The 12,019-nt window shown below is 40.4% G+C and overlaps 2 protein-coding genes across 4 annotated transcripts in view; one reads left to right on the top strand and one right to left on the bottom strand.

Moving 5' to 3' along the window:
• FGFR1OP2 (FGFR1 oncogene partner 2) overlaps positions 1–6,541 on the top strand; it is a 38,743-nt gene extending 32,202 nt beyond the window's left edge. For both annotated transcript variants that reach the window (XM_081483704.1, XM_081483705.1), the window contains exon 7: positions 5,062–6,541. In XM_081483704.1, the coding sequence (XP_081339830.1) occupies positions 5,062–5,082 (21 nt within the window). In that variant the 3' untranslated portion in view covers positions 5,083–6,541. The remainder of the gene's footprint in view (positions 1–5,061) is intronic.
• Positions 1–12,019, bottom strand: part of TM7SF3 (transmembrane 7 superfamily member 3) — a 35,964-nt gene that overhangs the window by 2,487 nt on the left and 21,458 nt on the right. The window contains exons 7-11 of one of the 2 annotated variants that reach the window (XM_081483699.1): positions 7,655–7,741; positions 5,842–5,922; positions 5,058–5,210; positions 1,861–1,958; positions 749–911 (exon numbers count right to left, since the gene is read on the bottom strand). In XM_081483699.1, coding sequence (XP_081339825.1) covers positions 749–911; positions 1,861–1,958; positions 5,058–5,210; positions 5,842–5,922; positions 7,655–7,741 — 582 coding nt within the window. The remainder of the gene's footprint in view (positions 1–748; positions 912–1,860; positions 1,959–5,057; positions 5,211–5,841; positions 5,923–7,654; positions 7,742–12,019) is intronic. The other variant, XM_081483697.1, reaches the window with a different exon arrangement.

The following is a 12,019-nucleotide window of genomic DNA, read 5'->3' as shown; positions in this document are numbered from 1 at the left end:
GTCTCTACCATCAACCTCTTAAACCATGAGGGCAGGTTCAGGATAGGAGAGGGAAAGAGCTGACCTTAAATATTCGTAACAATTGCAATCATGCTTCTATACCTTCGATTCTAAGGCTTGCTTTACCATCCTCCCTATTTTAACATTCTGAAACCAACATATCTTGCAATTTTTGTGAAATTTGATTTAGTAGTCATTTTTTTTTCTTTCAAAAATTTAATGGAAAATCTTTAGTGGGTAGACTCGTACAATTGAGGAAAAACACAACTACTGATTGAAAACCACTTTCTCTTTTTATTAGCAAATTATGTGCTTCTTCATAGGAAGGAAACAAAGGAATGACTTAAAAAATCAGGTTGTCCTTCTCACCCCTCACCCTACCCTCAACTCATAAGGTGCCAACCAGCTTTATTCTCAGCATTTTTCTAACAACTGCGAATGACTAGATAAACCTTAGTAATCCTGGTTTAGAAATTTCTTAATAAGTTCATTTATTAGATTTTCAGAAGTATGAATTTCAGCCACCTTACAAATTTAAATTCTTTGCTCCTATGATCATAAGTAATCATTAACTCAGGGCTCTAATAGCATCTGGATGGTGTGAATTTCCTCCTTATGTCCCGTTAACCTTCTTTCAATCTGGTTATAAGAGCTCTTGTAAGAGAGCTCAGGTAAGAGCTCAGTATTGGCTCAGGTAAGCCAATATTCCTACCTGACTATCACTTGGTTCTTGGATTTAGAGTCTTACCATTCGTTTGAAAAGGCACATTCATGAAAGCTCTGCGGAAATCCACATGGAGTGCTCTCCTGAGTATGTTCAAAGTGATGTAAGAAAGGCTTGTGTACAGGTAACTGTCCACGGCCAAGACCACCGAATAGGAGCCAATGAATCCACAACTCAGTATGTTCAGCTGTGGAAAAGCAGAAGTGTTCAGGCATCACCTCTGGTAGAACAATAATAGTTTTTATAGCTTTCATCACTGGCCTCAACCTTGAGGAGCAGGGAATCACTCCTGCTCCTTCAGGGCATATGAAAAGGGACCAAATCTTAGAACTGAATAAACGTTACCTGAAAAGATAAACTGGGGCTTCCTTGGTGGCTCAGTGGTAAAGAATCCACCTGCCAATGCAGGAGACACAGGTTCAATCCCAGATTCGAGACGATCCCGTATACCTTGGAGCAACCAAGCCCGTGCACTGTAACTACGGAGCCTGTGCTCTAGAGTCTGGGAACCTCAACTACTGAGCCCGCATGCCACAACTACTGAAGCCCGAGTGTCTGAGAGCCTGTGCTCAGCAACAACAGTAGCCACCACAGTGAGAAGCCTGCACGCTGCAACAAGAAGTCCCTGCTCACCGCAACTAGAGAAACCCCCCTTGCAGCATTGAAGACCCAGTGCATTTATTAATTTATTTTGGCTGAAAAATAAATAAAATTATGAAAAAAAAAGATAAACTGAAAACAACTTTCAACACCTATGGTTCATAAAACAGTTTCCCTCATCATAGAAAAGGTCTTCCCTCTAAAATAACTTCAATAATAAATTCTAAGGAGATGAAGAATCTCCTGGAGAGACAGCAGAAATGAACAATCCATCAGGTGGCTGCATCACTGTAAGCTCTACCTTCTCTGCTCCTGCTGTTAGAAGTGTGATGACCTGCACCACTTATTGGAAAAAATAATGTGATCATTGTAATAAGAACTTCTCTTGCTTTCACAGTAACAAGGCTATTCAAAATCAATCATTTGATACAAACAGACAGCTCTCTCTAGTGAACAGAAATGCAAAATGATGCAATAATGAACAAAGGAAGGCCCAGGAAAATAGGGTGAATATCCTGACCTGATGAAACACTTACTATTCTTAAGCAGCCCATGAAAACCACTGGAATGAAAATGGCTATACAAGAGAAGGTCACCCAGAATACTGCGTCGACACGGAAAATCTTTAGGTTTCCTGGAAAAGCAGAAAGAAATCAAGAGTAAACAACAGGTTCACCAAGTGAAGTTTCATTTTCTCAACATGTGAACAGAGGCATACCCTGAAGGTTTAATGTAACAAACAGGCACTATGAAATGAATTGATTTCTTTTCACTTAACTATCAATACAATCCTCTTTGAAGGATGTGTCCTAAGAAAGTAGAGGGGTAGGAGGAAAAATCAAGCAGGTAATGCTCTGCATTTATTACAGGATAACTTAGAAGAGGCTGGACTAGTCCAAGCTCTACCATTCACCAGCTGTGATGCTGGGCCCATTTCCTGATCCTTAAAATGAAAAGGTTGAACCACTTTATCTCCAAGCTTCAAATCATCCCTTCTAGCTATAAATTTCTATAATTCCCTGATTTTGTACTGTGAAGTAAAAAGTATAAGTGGCATTCAGAGTCATCATATGATATATGAAGTCCCATATAAGGAGCAAACCCTGTTTAGTAGATTTTGACCATCAATGCATTTTCTGTTTATCCTCTGTACACTGGAAGATGTGACTTTTTCTCAGGCATCAGGAAAGATGTGAGCTAATCATTTAGCTAAGATGTGAGCTAATCCATCCTACTAAACTCTTCTCCAAAGTGCAGTGTACCTTGGGGTGACCCAGGATGGATATATTAGAACTCCTATTATAAATTATGTTTAAATAACAAAAATGTAAATCTGACAATTATTTAATACTGACACTGGCACCATCCCTCAGTCCAACTGGAGATGTCCCTGTGTCTTGAGACCCACGTATCCTGAAAGAGCTGGAGGTCCATAGTGAGGGGCTCTGATCTGGAGACCCCATGTTCTCAGAAAGCAAACTGCAACATGCTTCAGTGAGGTGAATGATGGATAATATCTCCAGTTCACCTATGCTATCCTTCATAACATGCACATGTGACTTTAAAAAAAGGAATACAAGAGATTAACAATAGCAGTTATGATGCCAGGCATGAGAAGACTGATTCAGAGGACACATAATAAAGTGAAGACAGTAATTTCATTAAATCTAGAAGTCAACCAAATCTTTCCCAAATTTTAATGCTTAGAAATATGAGTTTGCACCCACTCTAATTAAGGTCACATTTACCCTAAATGTCCTTGAGTGATGAGATAGCTCATACATTAACTACTAAAAGTAAGATAGTTCAACACATTAACTACAAAAGATTCTAACCTATCATCCCTCCATCTTCTAAACATTAACAAAAAGGAAGCTCATTAAGTAGTATTTGGTTTAGCACTTCTAGAGTAGAGCTCTGAGTCTGTATTTTCAATAAACATCCCTGAGAGTTTATGATTTAGCCGAATCTAAACAATGCTACTTTGCAGGTAGATAAAGAGCTACCTGTAAGGCGGCCTGGAATGAACTTGGCTGAAGGTTTGCTAAAATCAGAGCAAAGGGCCTTGGAATCATCGGTAAACACACAGGTCACCAATTCTTTCTGGTTTAAAAAGTTTTTAATATAAGAACTAAACATTATCAGAAGAAGAAAATAGCCTAATAGAGTACTTCTGGCCATAGATACCCTTTTTAAAAATTTTATTTTTTCTTGAAATATAATTAATTAATAATGTCGTGTTAGCTTCTGGGATACAGCAAACTGATTCAGCTATACTCCCACCCACCCACCCACTCACACACAGACACACACACACTTCTTTTTTGAAGTATCTTCCATTACAGGTTATTACAAAATACTGAATATAGTTCCCTGTGCTATACAGTAAGTCCTTGTTGTTTATCTATTTTATGTATAGTGTGTGTGTGCTCAGTTGTGCCTGACTTTTGTGACCCCATCGACTGTAGCCCACCAGGCTCCTCTGTCCATGGGATTCTCCAGGCAGGAATATTGGAGTGGGTTGCCATTTCCTTCTCCAGAGGATCTTCCTGACCCAGGCATTGAACCCACATCTCTTGTCTCTCCTGCATTGGCAGGAGGATTTTTTACCACTGAAGAAATGAAAGTTATCATACAACTACGAAGTGAAGGGGAGCAGAACAGCCACCCCAAAATGGGCCCCTTTGCCATGTGGATTATTTTGAGCTGAAGGCAATCAAGACCCAGCAGATTTGGGGGAAACTTTTCTCTCCCTTTACTGCCTAAAAGAATTTAGATCACAGGCCTGGCCCAGAATGAAAGCAATTACCAGAGACAGCTTTATATCTGCAATGGCAGACATCTGATTACCAAACACCTGCCCTTATGTTCCTGTGAACTGCCCTCCTTCTCTCTGAAGCCTCAGACTCCATCTGAATTCTTAGCTCAGGATGGCAGAGAAGCCTCAACTGCCTGACTGCCTTTGAGTCTTCTATTTTCATGGGACTCCAGTGGTACAGAATTAAATTTGTTTTTCTCCTATTAATCTGTCCTATGTCAATTGAATTATTAGAGCAGCCAAAGAACCTAGCAGGTTAAAAGGAAAATCTTTCCTTCCCTACGAAAGGGAGTTAACTTACACATTAACTAGATCTTTTCAACGGATAGAAACTGAATAATTTAAAATCCCCCAAACCGTCCCTGTGCTACTGCGCTAGGATGACTACAAGTAGGCACCTCAGGAACACTCAGGGCTTGCAAAGGGTGGGAGCAGGGGTTAGGGGTACAAGAGAAGCCTGGCAACAGAGCACCAGGCTCCCTGGCTCAGCTGCCCATCAGAGTAGTGCCAAATTTATCTGTGGGTTGTATCAGGCTTCTGGTTAAGACTCCCTTGAAGAAAGTGTTGCAGGGTTTTAAAAAATGAAAACCACTGTTCTGCCATATATAAAGAATTCCCTTTCCTCCATTAATTTCAACCAACAGAAATACACACAGACCCCTTATCATGACACGTAGGTCCAAGGCAACCTCTGAAGATGTTCTAGAATTCATCTACATAGGGCGCCTTTGAGGAAAGGGGGATTCTTATTGGTACTGGCTTTCCCTAAAGTGGCACATTATCCATGCAAGTTTCCAGAACTCTCAGGAGACGCCCCAAATCCTTGACAAGGGGTCGGGGGGACGTGTACTGGAGAGATGAAATAAAGTCTCTGACAATGAACTGCATGCACATAACGAGTTATACATCTCCTACCCAGGGGAGTGAAGAAAGCCACTGACGCGACGAGGAAGCCCAGCACCAGTCCGACACACAGCATGCAGAACGTGAGGACTCCAAATCGCCACCAAGCAGCTACCAAGAAAATTCCACCAATGCTTCCAGCGACGGCCGTCACAATCAGGCGGACTGCAAAAGGGGAGCAGATGGACAGTTAAATCAGAGCTTCTCAGATGCACGCTCAGACACACTAACGTTACCAAAGCCAGACTAGACTAGCCTTTCTCTGGGTCGGGCACCAAGGGTGCATCAGCAGTGCCATGAAACCAGCAGGGAGAGGCCCTCTCTAGGGAGGGTCTGAGACTGGAAACCAGTCGGGGAGCTAAGCCGCTGAGGATGAGTGACAGGCATGGTCTGGTACAACCTCTATCTGGGACTGCGGAAGAAGGGGTGACAAGCATTCTGTTCAACATGACAAGGAAGGAGGGTTGTGTTTGTTTTGAGGTAAAGAAAATCCTAACACTCTGACTGTTGTTAATGTCATACTGTCAATATACCACATAGCTGGAAAACAGGCTTATAATCCACATGGCCCTTCCTTTCCGTGAGTACCAAGGAATTCTCCATGCAGATTAAAAACCCTGGAGAGAAGGTCTGAAGGAGTCGTTCAGAAAAGATGTGTAGAGCATAGGTGGCCAGTTATTTTACACACATAAGAGGATAACATACTCAGTACTGGCCAGACTATACAAGGGATGCTGTGTGCAAACACAGCACCTTGCTGTTCGAACCTCCATCAAACTATATTATGTTCACTTACCATCATACTTAATAGGTGTCACTCTTGTAATCAGTATATAAAAGAAGAATCCCATGAAGATAAAGCCTATAAAGAATAGTTCTAGTAGCAGACCACCAAGAAAGCAAAAAAAAAAAAGCTACGGTTAGTAAATGCAATTTAAATGTCTAATCTACAAATACATTCTTCAGTTCCCAGAATGTATACATGAGGGCATTCAAAGAAAATAAATAATTATCTAAAAGGCAGGAAAATTTCAGAAGTCATTGGGGGTAAATATTTTTATTAGATGGGTACAAATTAAAGTATTAACTATTGGATACATTTTTTGTATATAGGTCAGTTTCGATTGATCAGTTGTTAATTTGGTTTAATATATTTATAGTTCTGATTTAAAACAAAAATAGTACTTTTGTTATTGTGTCTGATCTGAAATTACACACTAGATTTCAGTTCATTGTGCTCAGTCACTCAACCATGTCCTACTCTTTGTGGCTCCATGGACTGCAGCCTGCCAGACTCCTCTGCCCATGGAAGTTTCCAGGCAAGAATACTGGAGTGGGGTGCCATTTCCTACTACAGGGAATCTTCCCAACCCAGGCATCGAACCCACATCTCTTGTGTCTTCTGCATTGGCAGGTGGAAGTGCCACCTGGGAGCCCTTCATTACATGAGCAAAAATAGAATTTGAAAGATTAAAAAAATATATTCCAAAGCAAAATCTGACTTTTATGTCTTCTTTTAATTCATCCTCTCTTGTTTAATATGAACATCGACTATTGTTTTTAACCATAAAAACCTAGCAGTATCTTTTAAACTCTACATACAGCTTAACAATGAAATTCTGTACTATAGGATCATTCTACATTTTGAGCAATTAAATAGTCTTCACAATATTCTCTTCTCAATCAAGATAAAAAAAGGTAGCAATGGAGGGAAAGGAGTTGCTGTTTCAAACAATTTATCAGTTCAAACAGTTTTCTAAGATCAGGATTACATTCACTCTCCCCTTGTTATACCATTATATCCCCTGTTAATGAATTACACAAAGGATTCATTTTTTTTTAGTAGCTACAAACATTAGGCTCAATGGGTAAAGAATCCGTCTGCAATGCAGGAAACACAGGAGAGTTAAGACCCCCTGGAGGAGGAAATGGCAACGTGCTCCAGTGTTCTTGCCTGGAAATCCCATAGACAGAGAAGCCTGGTGGGCTACAGTCCATGGGGTTGCAAAGAGTCGGACATGACTGAGTGACTAAGCACTCATGCAAACGTTAGTTATATGAAAGGTAATCCAAAGAATTCAAGTCAATTTAATAAGCACATTTCATATTCTCCTCCCTTCACTGGGTTTCACTGAGCAGATCGTGGAGTTCCCATTTGCTGTTTGAACCTCCCAGGGTTGTGCAGACATTTCAACTTCACTGTGCCCTGCAGCCTGATTTGTGCAAAACCATGTCCATCACCATCACCAAAATCCACATATATTTTGTATACAGACATTCTGATTTCTAATTAGTAATGTTTGGTCAACTAGTCACTCTAGCAATTGATAAAGGTGGATGCACAAATCAAACTTTATACCCTGCTTAACAAGAGGAGTTTGCACTCCCTAGTGGAGAAAAGAGAAAAAATTAAAATGCACTGTAATTCAGTAAAATGTTTACTAAAAGATCCCAGCTACAAATCAATGAAAATAGTGGAGATGACCAGTTGCTTACTCTCCTTACAGGTCATAAACTCCCCAGCAGCATTTCGGGGAAAAACAAAACAAAACAAAACAAAAGCCAAAAAACCAGAGGCATGTAAGTAGCAACTATATTAGACAAAATACCTGTTTTCCAGAATCTGTGTCCAAAGAAACAGATGAAGAGGCCAAGCAGGGCAAAAAGAGTGAAGAAGACTTTGGTAGATACTCTTCCTAAAAAGAGTAAAGATTAAGTGGATAATATATCCAATTTGATACTTTGTATCTATTTAATACAGAACAACAGCTTCATGAAAAAAAAGTAGAGTGAAGTGATAATTTATTCCATAAGTATATACATTATTTTAGAAACATTCTTGCTACCCTTGATGACTTTATATGGGTGATGAATACCAATGGCTGCAGGTCCCACAGAAAGAGAAATCAAACAACGCTGCTTCCTGATAAGGGTCTGCAATTCTACCTGTGACATGTTTGGGGAAGGGAACGGTGGAAAATAGAAGGAAAGAGAGTGTGCCTAAAACAAATAATTCTGTTTCTTCACAAAGAATCTAGAAGAAAAAAAAAGGAGAGAGTGGGGAGGGAGAACTGTGGCATCAAGAGAATTTAAGACACACCAATTGCATGCAATATACAGACCTCATGTGACACCTGACTCAAACAAATGAACTGTGAAAAACAAGACTGGGAAAATGTAAACACTGGATGTTAATTTGATGCCATTAAGGAATTATCTTCAATATTTTTCATTGAAACGTGTATTAATGCTACTGTGGCTATTTTTTTTTAAATAGCCCTTTTCTTTAAGATATACATACCAAAATTTCGTAAGCAAAATGACAATTAGGTACCTGCTCTAAAAAAACCCAGTGATAAAGGAGGGTGGAGGGGCAGAGACACGGGTGGGTGTATAACTGAAACAAGATAACAGCCATGAATCAAAATTGATAAGGCTGGATAATGGTATATGGAAGCTCACTGAAGTTTTCCCTAACAAATGAAGTTAACCGAAACTCACATTAAAATAAAAGAACAAGTATTATTCTACAAGTCACACGTGAACAAGTCACTACCAATCTTATCAATTATGCATGTTGCTCTGGAAAAAAATCTAGTTTAATAACTAATGATAAAGCACAATATGCTCCCTAAAGCAGAAGAATCTAAATCCTGTGATCCTCAAGCAGCACAAACTTAAATACAAAAACTAGGATTCGAAAGGTAAACCCTACTGAAGGGGAAAATAGGCCCACTAAATTCACCACCGTCATGACTCCTCTGAGATAAACACAAGAAAATAATTCCTGAACTAAAAATAAAAACACAGCACCTACACAAACTTATGTGAGGTATTACAAACCAACTACAAGTCCAAACACATAAAATACTCAAGCATTCCAGTGGATACCATGAAGACCTACATTTAGATAAAGAACACAAGATAGAAGGCCAGAACTTGCAGGGCATAAAATATACCTACATATCAGTTTCTCTGTGAATGAAGAGCTGAAAGGAAAGATGAAATGAGAGTTACTGCCACATTCTGCTTATTTCAGACCTATTTGTTGTTGTCCAGTTGCTAAGTCATGTCCGACTCCTTGCAACCCCATGGACTATGGCACACCAAGCTTCCCTGTCCTTCACCATCTCCCGAAGCTTGCTCAAACTTATGTCCATTGATTTGGTGATGCCATCCAACCATCTAACCCTCTGACGCCCCCTTCTCCTCCTGCCCTATGATTGACTGCTGCTCTATGATTCAATCATTATAACAAAAACATGCAGTTTAGTGGGATAATTTTTTTCAAGTGAAAATCTAGTGGAAGTTTCCAACAAGTACAATCACCAGAGATGGCAAGCGGCCCAATAAAAACTGACCCAGTTTAGATATGTTCCTCCAGGACATTAGATAGCAGAGGGGAACTAAGAATCTCCGATCACGATACCAGGAAGGAAAGAGAGAGAAAGTCAAACATATAAGCAAACCAGAGAGGAGACAAGGTTTCATAAGTAGAACTGAGAGGTAAGATAGAAAGTGGGATGGGAGGATGGAGAGCCAATGTTTACAGTGTTTTTAGTCATCACAGCATTGCTATAGGTAATGACATAGGCAAAGGTTTTAATTAAATGGCAAAACACAGGGGATTCATGTATATATGTACAGTTGATTCACTTTGCTCTACAGCAGAAAATAACACAACACTGTAAAGCAACTATACTCCAATAAAAAAAAATTTTTTTTTAAATGAGGTAACGTGGATACATCCTCCCTACTCCAAGCTCAGGAAGGTCGTGCTAGTGTGCATCGAGCTTGAAAAGGAAAGTGATAGAACCCACATGACCTGGAGGGTTCCACCCTGAGTTGAAGGAACAATCAGATGGGACCTTTCCCTCTCCTCCACCTAAAGTGGAAAGACGGGGCCCAGAGTGCTCTGATCAGGAGGGGCCCTGATGCAAAGAGTTTAGGGAAAGGGAACAGAAAAACCCAGACAAGATCTAGCCTAGCCGTCAAATCATAGAACTTATATCTGCCTGGTTTCTTGCACTGTATCTCTCAAGGCTCTTGTACATGGCACTGGAAGACTGGGTGGGATATAGCTCTAGCAGAGAAGAGCAAAAATTAATCCCTGCTTGAACACAACCGACAGACTTTATTTATTTATTTTATTTTTTGGCCGCACTGTGCAGCTTGTGGGATCTTAGTTCCCCAACCAGGGACCGAACTCAGGCCACTCAGGCAGTAAAAGCGCCGAGTCCTAGCCACTGGGCCACCAGGGAATTCCCACAACCGACAGACTTTATTCTTTATAGAAAACTCCTTGAAAGAGCTCTTTGAACTCTTTCTCCAATTTCTTTCCTCCTATTTGTTCTTGAACATACTCCAATCAGGCTCCTCTGAAACGCTCCCAAGGGCACCAGTAACTTCCAGTTGTTGCTAAATCCAAAGGTCCTCTTCCAGTCTCTTTCTTAGCTGGCCCATCAGCTCAGTCCCGAGACCCTCTCCTCTTTCCTACAGCTATAAACATGAAAGAAACGATAAATATAGGAAAATGCCATTTGGCAAACCTGCTGGTAATATTTCAGGCAAGTTCACTGGATCCTCCACCCAGCAAGTGAAGAGTTTGAGAAGTGGATATTTGCCTGCATTCAAAGTATCTTCCCAAAAGATATTTAAAGGGAAAAATAGTTACTTGTCAGTGGAGAAACCTGGCAGACACCCCTAACCAAGTACTCAGGATTATGACCACCAGGAATGGAACAGATAGACATCAGGTGTCTGCAGAGAATAACACTCCATCACTTCTTTTGTATTCCTGGCAAAGATGCATCATCTGAACTTAGTTAGGAGGAAACATCTGATAAACCCAAACTGAGGACTTTCTACAAAAATAAATACTAATCTGTACTCCTCAAAAAGGAAAAGTTTTTTGAAAGACAAAAATAGACTAAGAAATTATTCCAGATTAAAGATAAAGCACCATGTGATACTGAAGTGGACCCCAGAACCAGAAAAAATTTTTTCCTTTGGTTATAAAGGACATTAGTGGAACAAACAATGAAATTTGATAACATCTATAGATTAAGTAACAGTAGTATATCAATGTTCATTTTGTGATTTGATAATGTCACTATGGCTATATAAGGAAACAAACAGAAATATTTTAGGGCAAAAGGGTCTTTATATCTGCAACTTACTCTCAAATGCTTCAGGGGGAAAAAAATGTAGATATGTGTGTATGTCTAGATAAAGAATGAAAAGCAAACAGCACAACATGTTAACTAACATTTGAGGAATGTTGGTGAAGATTATACAGAATTCTCTGAATTATTTTTACATCTTTCCTGCGAAACTGTTTCAGAATAAAATGCTAAATACACACACACAGGATGATGTTACAACACCCCAAGTGCCACTGTCCTCTCTCTCCTGGACACTGTGATGGCCTCCTCATCAATCTCTCTATTTCTGCTCTTGCCCCTGATTTTTCTCAAGAAAAGCACCAGAGTGATCCCATTAAAATTTGAAACAGATCATAGTATTATTTGCTCAGGCCCTCCAATGCCTTTTCATTGCACACAGAATAAAAGCTGTAGCTCAAAGGAGGACCTGCGGGGCTGCTCACTCCTGCAGCTACACCAGGCAGGCTCCCAGTTGAGGGCTCTTCGCTGGCTGTCTCCTCAGCCTGGCAACCCACTCCCCACCCCAGACACGGGCATGGCTCCTTGCTTTGCCATGGGTCTCCACCCTAATGCTACCAGTTCAGCAAGGACTTCCCTAGCTAGTTTCTCAAATTCTCTCGCCCTCACTGGTTATCTCCCTTTCCTACTTAATTCTTGCTCCTTAGCCCTCATCCCTTATCTTAGGTACTGTGTATTTAACAAATGTCTTTTGTCTGCCTCATTCCCCTCCACCACTAAAATGCAGGCTCCAGGAGGGCAGGTATTTTGTCCATTTTGTTCACTCGTCTATCCCAGAGCCTAGAACAGAGA

The sequence above is a fragment of the Giraffa tippelskirchi genome, chromosome 4 (assembly GCF_054371585.1).
Source record: "Giraffa tippelskirchi isolate mGirTip1 chromosome 4, T2T-mGirTip1v1.2.pri, whole genome shotgun sequence".
Classification (NCBI taxonomy): domain Eukaryota; kingdom Metazoa; phylum Chordata; class Mammalia; order Artiodactyla; family Giraffidae; genus Giraffa; species Giraffa tippelskirchi.
The sequence above is the reverse complement of the archived record's forward strand: the minus strand, read 5'-3'. Positions and strand labels throughout refer to the sequence as shown.